General features: G+C 42.8%; 1 protein-coding gene across 1 annotated transcript in view; it reads left to right on the top strand.

Annotated features, from left to right (window-relative positions):
- The window catches only part of LOC124802566 (probable ATP-dependent RNA helicase DDX43), a 73,033-nt gene that overhangs the window by 30,914 nt on the left and 27,777 nt on the right, over positions 1–14,342 (top strand). Inside the window, exon 5 of the mRNA XM_047263435.1 lies at positions 7,423–7,643. Within this exon, the coding sequence (XP_047119391.1) occupies positions 7,423–7,643 (221 nt within the window). The remainder of the gene's footprint in view (positions 1–7,422; positions 7,644–14,342) is intronic.

The raw sequence follows: 14,342 nt of genomic DNA, 5'->3' as shown, positions 1-14,342 counted from the left end.
GGTGTAATTTAACACCAGGTTTCTTGATGGTCTAACAGAGGCTGAAATACAATCTTACCTCTCTGATCAGGGTGTCATTGCCATTCATCGTGTAATGAAAAATGTAGATTCCTCCTTAATGGCTACCCACACTCTGTTTCTAAATTTTGATAGTGGTGCTTCCGTCCAAGCTGAAAGCAGGCTATGAAATTATCACTGTCCAGCCATACATTCCGAACCCGATGCACTGTTTCCAGTGTCATCATTTTAACCACACTAGAACATCTTGTTGACACCCAGCCAAATGTGTCACCTGTGGTAGGGATGCGTACGAGGGCAATTGTCCACCTCCTTCTCCCCTCTGTATCAACTGTAATGGCGGCCATGTCCCCTCCTCTAGGGAGTGTCTAGTGTATCTTGATGAGTGGGCTATTCAAGAGATCTGGGTAAGGGAAAAGGTGCCTTATCCAGTTGCTCACAAGTTACCGGCTAGTTGCAAACGCTGTGTTCTCCCGTCTGGTACCTATAGTTCTGTTGTTACCCCTCATTCCATGAAGGACATGACCATGCAGACATGTGACCTCAAACTCGGCTCTGACATCGTGAAATCGCCTAGTGTCAAGGTAGCATCGCCATTCCCCCTGTCCAGCTGTGCAACAAGCTGTCAAACTCTCGCCTCAAGAGGCGAAACCACCAGCTACACAACTGGTAGGCTGGAAAGGACAGGAGGAGTACACCTGTGAAGACGTCCTCTGTCCCTCCACCCCAAACAACACCCGGTGCGCACATACAACCGTTTTTCAGCATTGGACTCCACAGACCGACCGCACAAGCAAGCTGGTGTTTCTGTGGACCATATGGAGCAGGATCCTCGAGCTTTTTTGCCCTGTAGTAGCGCCTCTTCCCTTGCTGTCACTCGGCAGCTGCGAGGTGACACGCCCATGTCTCTTCATCATGACGCACCTCCAACGGAACGTTTGCGGGCTTCGGTCCCACAAAGAGGATTTACAGCTGCTTCTCGCATCCCCTTGTACTCTGCCGTCAGGAAATGAAATTGCACCCTCATTACCGCTTTGAGGTTTCACATTACTTACTGATTCGTTTTGACATTCCCTTTAGTATGCTGCTCATATGGAACGCGTTCAGTCAACCTCAACCCACCTTGCTGACTGCCAATCTTCAAGCTGTGTCAGTTTGCCTTTTCCTTCCCCACCTGACTTTTTCCCTCTGTACTACATTTGTCCCTTCATCATTCACTGTCACCAGGGCAGACTTCCTTCAACTTATTGGGTAGCTGCCTCCCCCATTTTTGCTACTTGGTGACTTTAATGCACGTCATCCCATTTGGGCTTCTCCCAGGACCTGTCAGAGAGGTGTCCTCTTGGCTGATCTTCTTAACCAACTTAACCTCTTCTACCTTAACACTGGAGCACCCACTTTCCTTTCCGACTCGCACACATGTTCCCATTTGGACTTATCCCTTTGCATTGCCCAGCTTGCCCATCATCTTGAGTGGTCCATTCTTTCTGACACCTACTTGAGCGACCATTTCCCATATGCTATCTGTTTGACCCCTACCCCATCTGCCTGCACACCTAAATGGCAGCTTCCTAGGGCTGACTGGCAGCTTTACTCCTCCCTGGCGACCTTCGAAGAACAAGATTTCCCCAGTTGTGATGCCCAGGTCGAATATCTCACAAACATTATCCTTACTGCTGCAGAACGTTCCATCCCCCGCACTTCCTCTCTACGTCGTGTCCCAGTCCCTGGGTGGACTGAGGCATGCCACGACACAATTTGCGCACGTAGACATGCTGCGTTTTTAACCACCACACTATGCTGGCAAACTGCATTCATTATAAACAGATGCATGCAAAATGTTGTCACATTCTTTGGGATAGCAAAAGAGCTAGTTGGATTTCATCCATTAGTTCTTTTAACAGTTCCACACCTTCTTCTGATCTCTGGAACCAAGATCCATTCCCCAGTTTACGACCTGACAGTCGCTGACGATGTCATTGTGGACACTATTGCTTTCTCCAACACCATGGGCCGCCATTTTGCGGAAGTTTTGAGCTCTTCCCAATATCACTCTGCCTTGCTCCGTCGGAATCGAGCGGAGAAGGCTTGGGCGATGGCCTTCTCTTCTCTGAATCGTGAGTGCTACAATGCTATCTTTACTATGAGAGAGCTAGATCATGCTCTTGGTTCATCCCGATCCACCGCCCCAGGGCCAGATGTTGCATCACCTAACTTTTGCAGGCAAGCACTTTCTGCTTAACATGTACAACCGCATCTGGGCAGAGGGCACATTTCCTGGACACTGGCGTGAAGCCACCGTCATACCCGTACCGAAGTCCAGTAAGGACAAAACCTTCCTTCTAGCTACCGCCCAATCTCTCTTACCAGCTCTGTTTGCAAGGTAATGGAACGTATGATTCATGCCCGGCTGGTGTGGTGGCTAGAGTCTCGACATTTACTAATGAATGCACAGTGTGGATTTTGAGGGCGGTGTTTTGCAGTTGACCATCTCATTACTTCGTCCACCCATGTCATGAATGGTTTTCTGTGGAAATCCCAGACTGTGGCAGTGTTTTACGATTTGGAGAAGGCCTACGACACCTGCTGGAGATCAACTGGTATCCAGCGTAGTTGTTACATGTGTGGCTTCCATGTGTGCCTGCCCTGTTTTCTTCAGGCATTTTTGCCAGACCGAGTTTTCAAGGTGCATGTGGGTTCTGCCTTGTCAGACACCTTTATCCAGGAAAATGGTGTGCCTCAGGGTTTCGTCCTGAGCTTCGTCCTCTTTGCTATCACCATTAACCCTATAATGACCTGTCTCTCGCTGGTCATCTCCGGCTCTTTTTGTAAGCGATTTTGCCATCTGTTGCAGTTCTACACGGGCCTGTCTCACTCAGCAGCATCTTCAGTGCTGTCTTGATTGTCTTTACTCCTGGAGCATTGCCAGCGGCTTTCACTTTTCCCCTAACAAAACTGTCTGTCTGAATTTCTGGCGGCGCAAATACTTTCTCCCACCATCTCTACATCATGGGCCTGTTGCCCTTCGAGTTCATTGAAACTACGAGATACCTGTGATTCATACTCAATAGGAAACACTCTTGTTCCTACCTGTGTCTTACCTGGCAGCCCACTGTACACAGTCCCTCAAGCTCTTATGTGTCCTCAATGGTACTTCCTGGAGTGCCGATCGACCACTCTCCTTTGTTTGTACTGGTCCCTTTGTCCGTTCTAAACTCAACTACGGGTGCTTTGTTTATGCGTTTGCACGCCCATCCCTCTTATGCTGTCTCAACACTAACCATCAGTGTGGCATCTGTTTGGCCACAGGCGCCTTTTACACCAGCTCGGTTGAGTGTCTGTCTGCTGAAGCTGCTGAACTACCACAGTCCCACTGCCGTGACTTTCTCCTCAGCGGGTATGCATGCCGTTTGTCTGCCATGCATTGCCTTCCCTCCTATGCCTCCTTCTTTGATGATTCCTTTGATCTTCAGTATGAGACTCGTCCTTCTTCTCTGTTACCTCCTGGAGACCGCTTTCACCTTTTGATACAGTGGCTTAACTTCATCATACCTGCAACTTTCCCAGTGGGTGTGAACCCTTTCACCACCTTGGCTTCATGAAGTGGCCCATGTTAACCTTGGCCTTCGTTCGCTTCCTAAGGACTCTACTTCAGCCTCGGTCTATCGCCTTCAGTTTCATGACCTTCACATGGAACTTCGCGATAGTACCTTTGTCTACTCTTATGGCTCTCGGACTGACCATGGGGTCAGGTGTGCCTTTGTCATTGGTACCCGTGTCTTTCAATATTGGCTTCCGGCACACTCCTCAATATTTACAGCCGAGCTCTTCGCCTTGTATCAGTCCATGGAGTACATCCGGCAACACAGCCTTTCCAATTGTGTCCTCTGCTCAGACTCAGTCAGTGCCCTCCAAAATCTATGTGCACTGTACACTGCTCATCCCTTAGTCTAGCGGTTTCAGGAAAACTGTCACTCGCTCACTCTTGGTGGAGCCAGTTTGATGTTTCTGTGGGTCCCCGGTCATGTCGGTCTGCCAGGAAACGAGGCTGCTGATGCTGCTGCCAAGGCTGTAGTCCTCGTACCTCAGCCCACAAGTACCTATATTCCCTCTGATGATATGTGCGTTGCCATCTGTCAGGAGGTGGTGTCCCTCTGGCATCGCCACTGGTCCTCCCTTCACAGGATAAGCTTCGGCTCATTAAGCCTCTCTCAGCACCTTGGACGACCTCCTCGTAACACTCCCGCCGGGAGGAGATTCCTTTAAGTCGGTTGCATATCGGTCACTGCCTTTTTATCTTCATTTGCTAAGTGGCACTACTGCACCACTTTGTACACATTGCACTTAAATTTTCACTGTCCACCACTTCCTGCTGGAATGCCCTTTTTTTAACAATTTATGTTCCAACTTGGGTTTGCCATCTGATTTATCAGCTGTCTTAGCGAATGACTCACGGGCTGTTGACCGCATTTTCCTTTTTATCCGCCAAAGCAATATGGCGAAGGCCATTTAATTTTTAGTTTTGGACCTCCATTTCTGCATGGTGGTTTTTAGCCCTTTTTCCACATGCCTGTTTTTAGCTGTCTCCTATTCTGTCCATAGTGACTGACGTAGAGTTATTTAACTCCTCTCTGTGTTTGTGTTTTATAGTTTTGACTTAGGCGCATGTGATCCCAGTTGTTTTTTGTGCCCTAAATAAAAAAAAGTAGATGCTGCATCATGAAGACACCCCATGTCACACGGTCACTTCTGTCACGGATGTTTTAACTTCAAAAGGCATTCTTGTTGTTCCAGAGCCCCCTATATAAGTGACAAGTGTCCTTGTGACTTTTTTCTTTTCCTGGAATTGAAAAAGTTTTAAAAGCATGTCATTTTTGGGACACCAGAAAGGATTCAAAAGAATGTGACGACATGTTAAAGGCCCGATCAGTTGAAGCCTTTCATCGCTGCTACCAAGACTGTGAATGACAACTCCACCGGTGTGCAGCTGCCAAAGAGAACTACTCTGAAGAGGACAATATTGTTGTTTGAATGAAAGAAATAAAGAGGAAAAAATACTGTGGTAGATAAAAGATGAGTTCATTACTTTTCTCACACATCTCATAGAAACTCAAGTGTATAATTAATGATCATAATATCCAACCTTCAGCTATTAAATTAATGTTAATGTGTGTCTTTAATGTGTATGTAGACTTAAAAGATTGTAGTATGGAAAGTTCTGATTAAGTGTTAAAGATTTTGGAGTGAAGGTACAAAATCACCAGATAGCAGCACCTCTTATTCTTCCGGGCTCTACAGTCCTTGATGGGCTTTTGGCTGTTCTAAGACAACATTCCCTTTTGTCCTTGTCCAGTATATTGTTTGTCTGTCCTCTGACACCAGTAATTTGTAAATTCTTTTGTGTCATCCAGGTATTGAAGTCTTGATCTTGCCTTGCTTCTTCGTCTGACTGGGCTTTGTAGCAGTGGTATTTTTGTTTGGTTCTCATGTTCCTTGCGAAAATCCTGGCCAATCAATTTCATGCAGTTTATTTTAATGATTCAGTATATTTGTAAAGCTCAAAATTATATCATCTAAGCCATGCTTTATCTTCATTAGTCACCCTATAGATTTCGCATTACACCTTTTGTTCAAAACATTGTATCAGCTGTTTGCACTGCTGTCAGTGTCCAGGTTTCTCAGCCATGTGTTAATACTGGGTGTATTAAAGTTTTATAAAGTTGGTGCTTTGTTCATATGGTCAAATTTCTGGACTTAAATCATGGGGGCTGCCCTTAACATCATTTATTAGCTAGGTGGATGTGCAACTTCATTTCCATACTAATATTTTGTCGTATTACCAGTGTGTCCTGACAAATTCTCTAGCAGATTTTATTTGCATGTAGGCAGTTCTAACATTGTGTTTAGTTCCAGTTGTAGTATTTGCATGTCTTTGGTTTCACTAACATTGCCTTCCAGTCCCATTTCTATTGCTGCTGCCACCAGTGCCCTGTGTTTCTTTAGCAGCTAGTTCTGTTCTTGCAGTAATATCCACATCATCTGCATTGGTCAGAACCTGCACCATTATATTGTATAATGTGTCTGTTGTGTTGATTTGTGCTGTCCTTATTACAAATGTACAAGCTATAGGAGAATTACATTATTGAACACCACTGAGAAAATATTCTCCACCCTGCTTCGTACCATGTAAAACTTTTTGCAGAATAAGTGATTGGGAGATATCAGGGAGGCTTTAGATCTGGCAGATCAGCCTTTGACCAAATATCCACCATGGTGGGAGATATCAGGGAGGCTTTAGATCTGGCAGATCAACCTCTGACCAAATATCCACCGTGGTGCATATATTGGAAAAAACAATAAAGTATAGAAACTCATTATAATGACCCTGAAACTTTGTTGCAGATTAAAACTATGCTGGACAGAGACTCGAACTCTGGAACTTTGCCTTTTGTGAGCTCTCTCTCTACTACCTGAGCTACCCAAATACAACTCACGACCCATTCTCACAGCTTTACTTTGGCCTGTATGTCTCCCACCTTCCAAACTTCACCGAAGCTGTCCTGCGAACAATTCTGTTGGTATTCCTTCAGGCCCACTATATTAAGTTCCACTCTCTCCTTACTTTTCCAGCAAACTTTCTCTAAGCTAATCTCATTCAATAATTCCTCCAGAGATACTATGATGTTTCAAATGAGAATGTAGATTAAGGGATCATGAATTATAATTTATTCAAACACTCGGTGAACATTAACACTTTGATAAAATTCAACATTTCTGTGTACATGCCACAATTTGCTACCAATCGCTTCCACCTATCAGTCGTGGCATGGACATGCTATAAGAGCATTAAGATAGCTACTGAGCAGTGCTAACGAATGCACTATCGAAGCTCGGCTCACTCCATCCTGGCCGAGAGCCCAACCACAACTAACTCACCCTGCAACTGTAACTGGTCTCTAGTGTATTGCCAACCAGCAAAGATTAACTTGTACCATATAGTTTTTGATTTTAAAGCGACATATGACACCATAAAAATAATTAAGTTTGCGAAGCCACGAATGAACTGGGCACACCACAACAGTTAATAAGCCTCAGAAGTTTGACTGAGGAAATAGTAGTATATAAAGTACAGATATAAGGAAAATTTTGAAGCTGTGGGCTGAGGGTAGCACTAGAGGAGCCAATGAGGACAGGTTAGATCGACACAACAGGCACAGTATACAGTAGAAGCACCTCGACTGTGCAAGTTGGTACCTTTACTCCATAATTATTTGAGTAAACAGAAACGTAGCTGTATGTAAGATATTCAGAACGGTTGTTATTGAAATACTATATGCATGAAGTTTGTTCCTGTGCTCCGTTTCTACTGTGAAACTGAAACACTAAACATTTCTGTTTTACCAGACTTATCCAAAACAATATTGAAGTTTCATATGTCTTTGAAGAAGGAGAGGAGCCCATTCCAAACCCTGTCACGACTTTTGAGCAATGTTTTGCAAATTTCCCAGAAATTCTGGATGAAATTTACAAGCAGAATTTCAAATCTCCATCTCCAATACAGAGTCAGGCTTGGCCTGTTTTGCTTAAAGGGTACGACTTGATTGGTATTGCGCAAACTGGAACAGGTATGTATTTTGTATTTTTAATAGTAGTGACACATATTCCTAATGTAATAGAAGAGAAAAACATAGTGCTTTGTCAGTTTCACACAGAATGCTCTGAACGTTTATTTACTTATTATTCATAGAGGGAAGGTTAATTTGCCTTAAAACAAATAAAATTTTGGAGATAAAGGTTGTTAGTCATAATGAAAATACTGTGTTAGAGATGGAGTAGATGGTTTTCACCATCTGTTGGTCCTGGGTGTACTGTAAACTTGGGACATGGGTAGCATCCAGTGGTGAAACATTATGTATTTCGGATAGGGGAGGATTGCCAGGATAGTATAGTTGCAAGGTGTGCTGCATGCAGATGTGCGAGATGGCTCTTGGGGTGACACAATTTAGTGGGCAACTTCTAGGAACCTCTCCCTTAAAGTACATGATTTCATTTGGATGTACCGTATAAATCCCTAGTTGTCACTAGGAACAAGTGTGGAACCCACAATTCTCTTAGTGGAGTATGTGCTCCAGCAAAGATCACCGATACTCATAGCTAGAAGGACTTGACAGAATTGTCCCTCACACACCGTACAGCGGTACAGTTCAGAAAAGTCACACAGAACCCTGAGTCAGTGGAGACATATCAAATGGGATGAGAAGGAAAGACTAATTGTTGGGGACTGCACTGGATGAGATTTGGAAAATCTGAGAGCTTAACAGTGGAAGACAGGTAGTATGCAGGACAGAGGTTACTATTAAAACATCATGCATGAGTTAATAAAGGTGAAAAGCTAAGTACATTGTATGCAACAGAGGTGGGAGGACCATTCTTGCTGCAAGACTTGCCTTGTGCACCCTCCTACCAACCCCTATTCCAGTTCTGTAACTGACAAAACGTATATTATCAAAGGGAGAGCCATGTGCAAAATGACACGTCATATACCAGCTGTTATGTAGACACTGTTCGGCCTTTTATATTGGCATGACTACCACCCAGTTACCAGACAGGATGAATAGTTGTAGACAGAGGGTGTACACCAGCCACACAAAGTATCCTGTTGCAGAGCATGCTCTAAAACATGACAGTCATGACCTCGGTGCCTGTTTCACCATACACGCCATCTGGATTCTTCCCCCCAGGCGCCAAATTCTCATAATTCCACAGGTGGGAAATAGCACGTGTCCTTGGTTCTCGCCACCCATCTGGCCTTAATTTATGTTAATTCCTTCTTTCTTGGTATTCATTAACAGTAACTGCTCTTTTCTTCACTTCATTTTAGTTTTCTACATCTGTCATTTCCTGACCTGCATATTTTTTGCCACCCCCTCCCACCCCTGATACGTACAATGCACTTGGTTTTTCACTCTTATTAACTTGTGCATGATGTTTTAGTAGTAGTCACTGTGCTGCATACTACCCTGTCCTCCACTATCAAGCTCTCAGGTCTTCAAATCTCACCCGGTGCAGTCTCAAATAGTCAGTATTTCCTTCTCGTCCCATCTGGTAAGTCTCCCCTGATGTGGGGTTCTGGGTGACTTTTCTGAACTGTACTCCTTTAATTAAACCACTCCTGTCCTTTTCCTTCACCCCTCTTCTTTTCACTTCAACTCTTCTTCCAGGAGGAGCAGCCACTGGCTCCAAAAGTTTGTAAAAGTTAAACCATTTTGTGTGTGGGTTCTGCTGCCACCGCTAGGTGAGGTGATTTTTTTTTTTCTCTCTCCATTTACATTATATTGTCTAATATTCATTATCTTCATTGTTATAAACATTGATCATTGTTATAAACATTGATTATTGTAACTGGACACAGCAATTAAAAATATCCTCATTGCAAAATGAGTTTTTCCAGAAAGTATCACTCTTACTTTTGTAAACCCTCGTCGCCAGTTTTGAAGGCTTCGTTGCTACTGCTGTGGAGGCAGAGTTTGAGTGTTCGTGAAACGATTTCTGGTCCAGTACACCGCTGAGAAAGTTTCTCCCTTCTGCTATTACGCAGCTATGCTCCAGGGTTCGGTAATAAAATAGGAGAGTAAAGGTTCTACAACCTTCCAACAAATTAGTAACAGTCACGTAAATGAGTTAAAAAAGGTTTATTAATCTTTAGGACTTCTTGATTGATTAAGTCTGCAATGCTGCGTGTAATATAACACAAAAAAGGCCCTCAGTGACTAAGCGCAAATAAACATTGGTAAGCTTCACCGTACATAGCAAATGCAATTTTACCACAACTGTCTGTTCACTTCTAAGGGTTCACTAAATGACATTCCCTGTCTAAATCAGCTCTGGACAATGATCTGTAACCAAGTGCTCTTCTATCTTCCGAATAAGCTTGTGTCTGTTGTCATCCAGTCATTGGTGGATTATACTCGGCCAGCAGTTGGCTGAGGCAAAGTCGATATCTTCGTCCTCAGTGCCATGGGTGGCACTGGTGGAACTCGCACAAGTAGTCTCTATGGCACTGGCACCAGCTCACATCTTTGTGCCTGCGGTGCTTTTGCTGTGGCTGTGTCCTGTTCGAATGGCAACTCTTACACCAACAAAACCTTTGAAAGTACTGTTAGAACTGTAGAAATCTATCATATGACGTCACACTGGAGCGGTCTAAATTGAAACTGCTATGGCTTGCCAACAATACTTCTGCACACAAGGAATTTTGGTCAGTATGACATAGCAGTAGAAAAATGCAGTAACTTCAGCTTCCACAAGGACATAAATTTTAGAAACACCATGGACAACACCGCTTCTTTCCATCGTGTGGTGGTGCATTCACTGCCGGATTAGTTTTTTTAGTTGACGCCATTTAGATGAGTTGGGAACTTTTTCTGTGCACATGTTCTCTCTCTCTCTCTCTCTCTCTCTCTCTCTCTCTCTTTCCACTGGTGACTCATCAAGGGATACCAGAGATTGTCATTTAATGCAGTTAAATCAATACCTAGGAAACAGTTGCCCAGCTTGTCTGAGGGATTATGCGTTTGTGATTTCTGTCTGTTTCCATGTAGTTGCTTCTGCCACAGGTCCCTGTTTTTGTGTCAGTCTTTTCACACATCTATCACATATTTTGTGGTCTGTCATTATGCCACTCACCATACCAGTCAAAAACATTTGCACTTTGCATGCTTGGTATTGGTCTGTTCGTATTGCTACCTGACTGTGCATTGCTGTCACACCATCTTTTAAAAGTAAACATGTTTTTCAATACTTAGTCATTTTGTTGCAGTTTGCATTCAGTTTATGTTGTTAGATAGTGTCGTATAGCTCTAGACATTAATTTGTATCTTGTAATCCAAATGTCCTCCAAACTTGGTTTTTTACTATGTTGAGTCATGTAACATAAAGAAACGAATATATTTTTCAGAAATGTTGTAGTTATTATGTTTTGTCTTATTCAAGGTCACTGATCTTAATTAAAGCTATTTGAATTTGAACCTGTCGGATATCCTTTGGAAGTTTGTTCTTAGCCTTGCCCAAAATTACCTGATTCATGCTTCTACTCTGTTAGAACAGAAGTTACAGGAGTTTTTGTCAGTAATGATAGTTGAATTTTCTGCACTTTTTTAGAACTTAAGGGAGGCGTTACTTTTATTGTACTTGTGCTACAATTCTAAATTTGTAGTTTTTCATTTTGTGACATTTGCAATGAACACACCAATTTGATAAATCGGAGATTGTTGTTGCAAATGGTACTTCTCTATGATTATTTGACGTGGAATGACTCAGCTGGCTCTTTTGTTGTTTCAGTTGTCACATGTACCTTGGGAAAAGCTTTAGCACTTTCATTCAGCTGATTCTAATTTTGATTGGTATGATTTAATCAGGGAGACAAAACAGTTTTCTTAGCCCCTGATTGTCCTTAGGAAAACTAGGTTTATTGTGCAGTTTCTCTCCTTGTCATTCTAGTAATGCCAACCAGAACCCTTGATGAATAGTAAGAGACCCTTCAGCAGGTATTTGTTAGACACAGTCACTTCAGGAGTTAGTGACCCCCTCCCCCCGCACCACATAATCTACATTTCTTTCTCTATAGTTGTCATGTGCAGGTGTTTCCTGAAGTTACCATAGCTGATCACTAGACCTATGAGTGTACATTCTGTTCAAGCCCAGGATTGCAGAGCTTCTCCTGAAACATTATATTGCCATCATGATCTTGGTATGCTTTTGTTTTTGAGTTTTACTCTAGTATTCTACGTGCTGCTTCCTGATTCAGCTATATAGTTTAGATTTTTACCATTGCCTTAGTAGTGGTTAAGACAGGTTCTGGTTCAACAAATGGAGTCACCCTGTCCTATCCAATCACCTTGCTCATTACCGCTGATTCCTGAGTGACCAGGGACCCACAGCAGGTTTATCTGTTGCTTTCCCATAGTCTCCCTAGGATTTCATAGCATTTTCCAATCTGCTTTGGTCTCACTGCCAGATCGGATAGAGATTTCAGAGCTGCTTGACTGTCTGATAGATATTTCAGAGCTGCTTGACTGTCTGATAGATGTAGATGTTAAGATACATGTAGCATCTACACAGATTCTTTTCTGCACATACTCAGATAGTGGATATTTCCACCTGGAGAACTGTTGCTAGCTTCCTTAGAGAGACTGCTCTCTGTGATGTAGGCAGTGTGCTGCCACATACTTTGGCCCTAGTGCCTTCATCTGTTTGGGACAGGCAGTAAACTAGACAGTGTCTTGTAAACAATATTGTGATTCATTCCTCCACTGTTTCGTACTTCTAATTGTTGCATTAAAAGTTTTGTTGCAGCATCTGGAAGCATTTGTATTATCAACAACCATTTCTCTGACCATTCCTATGTTTACCACATTCATTATATTAGTGTGGGATTCTGGATATGCTAAAGGTTTCCAGTTTTTAACCAATGTGACCCCACTGCTACCTCCATTTTAACCCAAAGGTGTATTGGGGGCATGACCAGCATGGTCTCCATTCCAGCAGAGGGTGTGCTGCGAATTCTACATGTTAGGGCTAGACAGTCCATTCTCTCCAGCTTCCCAAGCTCCTTAGCAGCCTCTTTCGGTTCTATTCTATTGCACCATACTCTACACCCATAAATTATCATAGGTTTTATTACAGAGGTGTACATCTGATGCATGCCCGTGGGATGTAATCCCCAGTTTTTACCACAGGACCTTCCAATGCATGTGAGAGCTTCTTTTGCCTTGATACGTTATTTATGTTAGAGATCCATGTTATTTTCGTATCCAAAGTTAACCCAAGATACTTTACTATCCCCTCTATTGGTAGAATTTGTTAAAAATCTTAAGATTCCATGTGTGTCTTGTATATGTTTGCTTGTGACTGGTACTAAAGTATATTTCCTGGGGCTAACCCGTAGATCCTGTTTGCTGCACCAAGTCTACACAATGTTCAGAATGCATTGTGTTATTGTTATAACGGTACTTTCACATTTTCAGAGTATTATTAATGACTATATCATCTGCATTTGTCATTAAAGGTAACCTTTGGCATTTAACTCTACAATGAGTCCCTCTATCACTATGTTCCACAGTAGTGGGGACAAGACCCTCATTGTGGACACACTCCGGTGGATTTTATTTTTCATCTACTCATCGTAGTCTTAACATATGCTCCTCCACAACTCTAACGATGGATTCAGAGGTCTCATTGCTAAAACCTTTCTCAGTATCTGGGAAGATGCAGAGAACAATTTCCTGAAAATATGAAGCTTTTCCTACATTCCCAACAAGCTTGTGAAGTGCTGTTTCACATTATTTGCCTGGTGGATATGCGTGTTGGTTTTCAGGTAAAGAAACTTCAGCTAAGTTTCTATCCCAACTTCCTAATTAACCAGTTTTTCAAATGTATTTTAAAAAAAGGTGGTCAGACTGGTTGGTCTCATATCCTTAGCCGTGGTAGGGTCAATATTCCCTGGCGTGAGAATGAAAATAACCTTCACTGTCCTCCCACGAATTTGGAAGGACTCCTGCTGCAAGACTGACTCTTAAACAGTCTGCGTAGGAGTCTGATTAATTCGTGTCCTGGTTATTGCTATAGAGCCAGAAAAATTCCATCTGAGCCTGCTGACTTGAATTGTTAGAAAGTTTCCACTATCCATTGGATTGTTCCCAGATTCTCAGTTCTCCTGTTGGTTACCACACAGGGACTAAATCTTTATCTGCCAGAGTCCATGCATTAAGGGAAGTGAGTTTTCAGCAGAACATCTAGCATCTTGTACACTGTACTTGTATACCAATACCATATTTCCTCAGAGTGCCTCCTGGATTTGTTGGTATTCTTATGCGAATTTTGTGAAGTCTGCCCCTAGTAACTTTACTTTCCACCTCCTCACAAAATACCTTCCAGGATGATAGTTTCATGTGGTTAATCACAAGTTTATATTTAGTAAGGGCCTCCCAATATTTTGCTCATTGCCCATTCTTTCTTGCAAAGGCAAATAGTCTTCTTACCTGCTTCCCGTGCAATTGCACATTATTGTTCAACCAGCGTACATTCCTGTATGTGTGTTTCTTGGTGTTTGGAAAGTGTCCAAAGTACAAGGTTGTAATGGCAGACATCATTTCATCTGCCATTTCATCAATATCTACTTGATTTCTTATCGAAGTTTTACCTTCAGATGAGTGAGAGTTTAGGTCTTTCCCACGAGTCCCAGTCTGTCGTTCTAAAATTCCTATGGTCAACAAATGTTCAACACCCAAGTAACCCCAAATTTAATATACATATTGTCAGATCAG

The sequence above is a fragment of the Schistocerca piceifrons genome, chromosome 6 (genome assembly GCF_021461385.2).
Source record: "Schistocerca piceifrons isolate TAMUIC-IGC-003096 chromosome 6, iqSchPice1.1, whole genome shotgun sequence".
In the NCBI taxonomy this organism is placed as follows: Eukaryota; Metazoa; Arthropoda; class Insecta; order Orthoptera; family Acrididae; genus Schistocerca; species Schistocerca piceifrons.
This window is presented reverse-complemented; position numbering and strand designations above follow the sequence as displayed.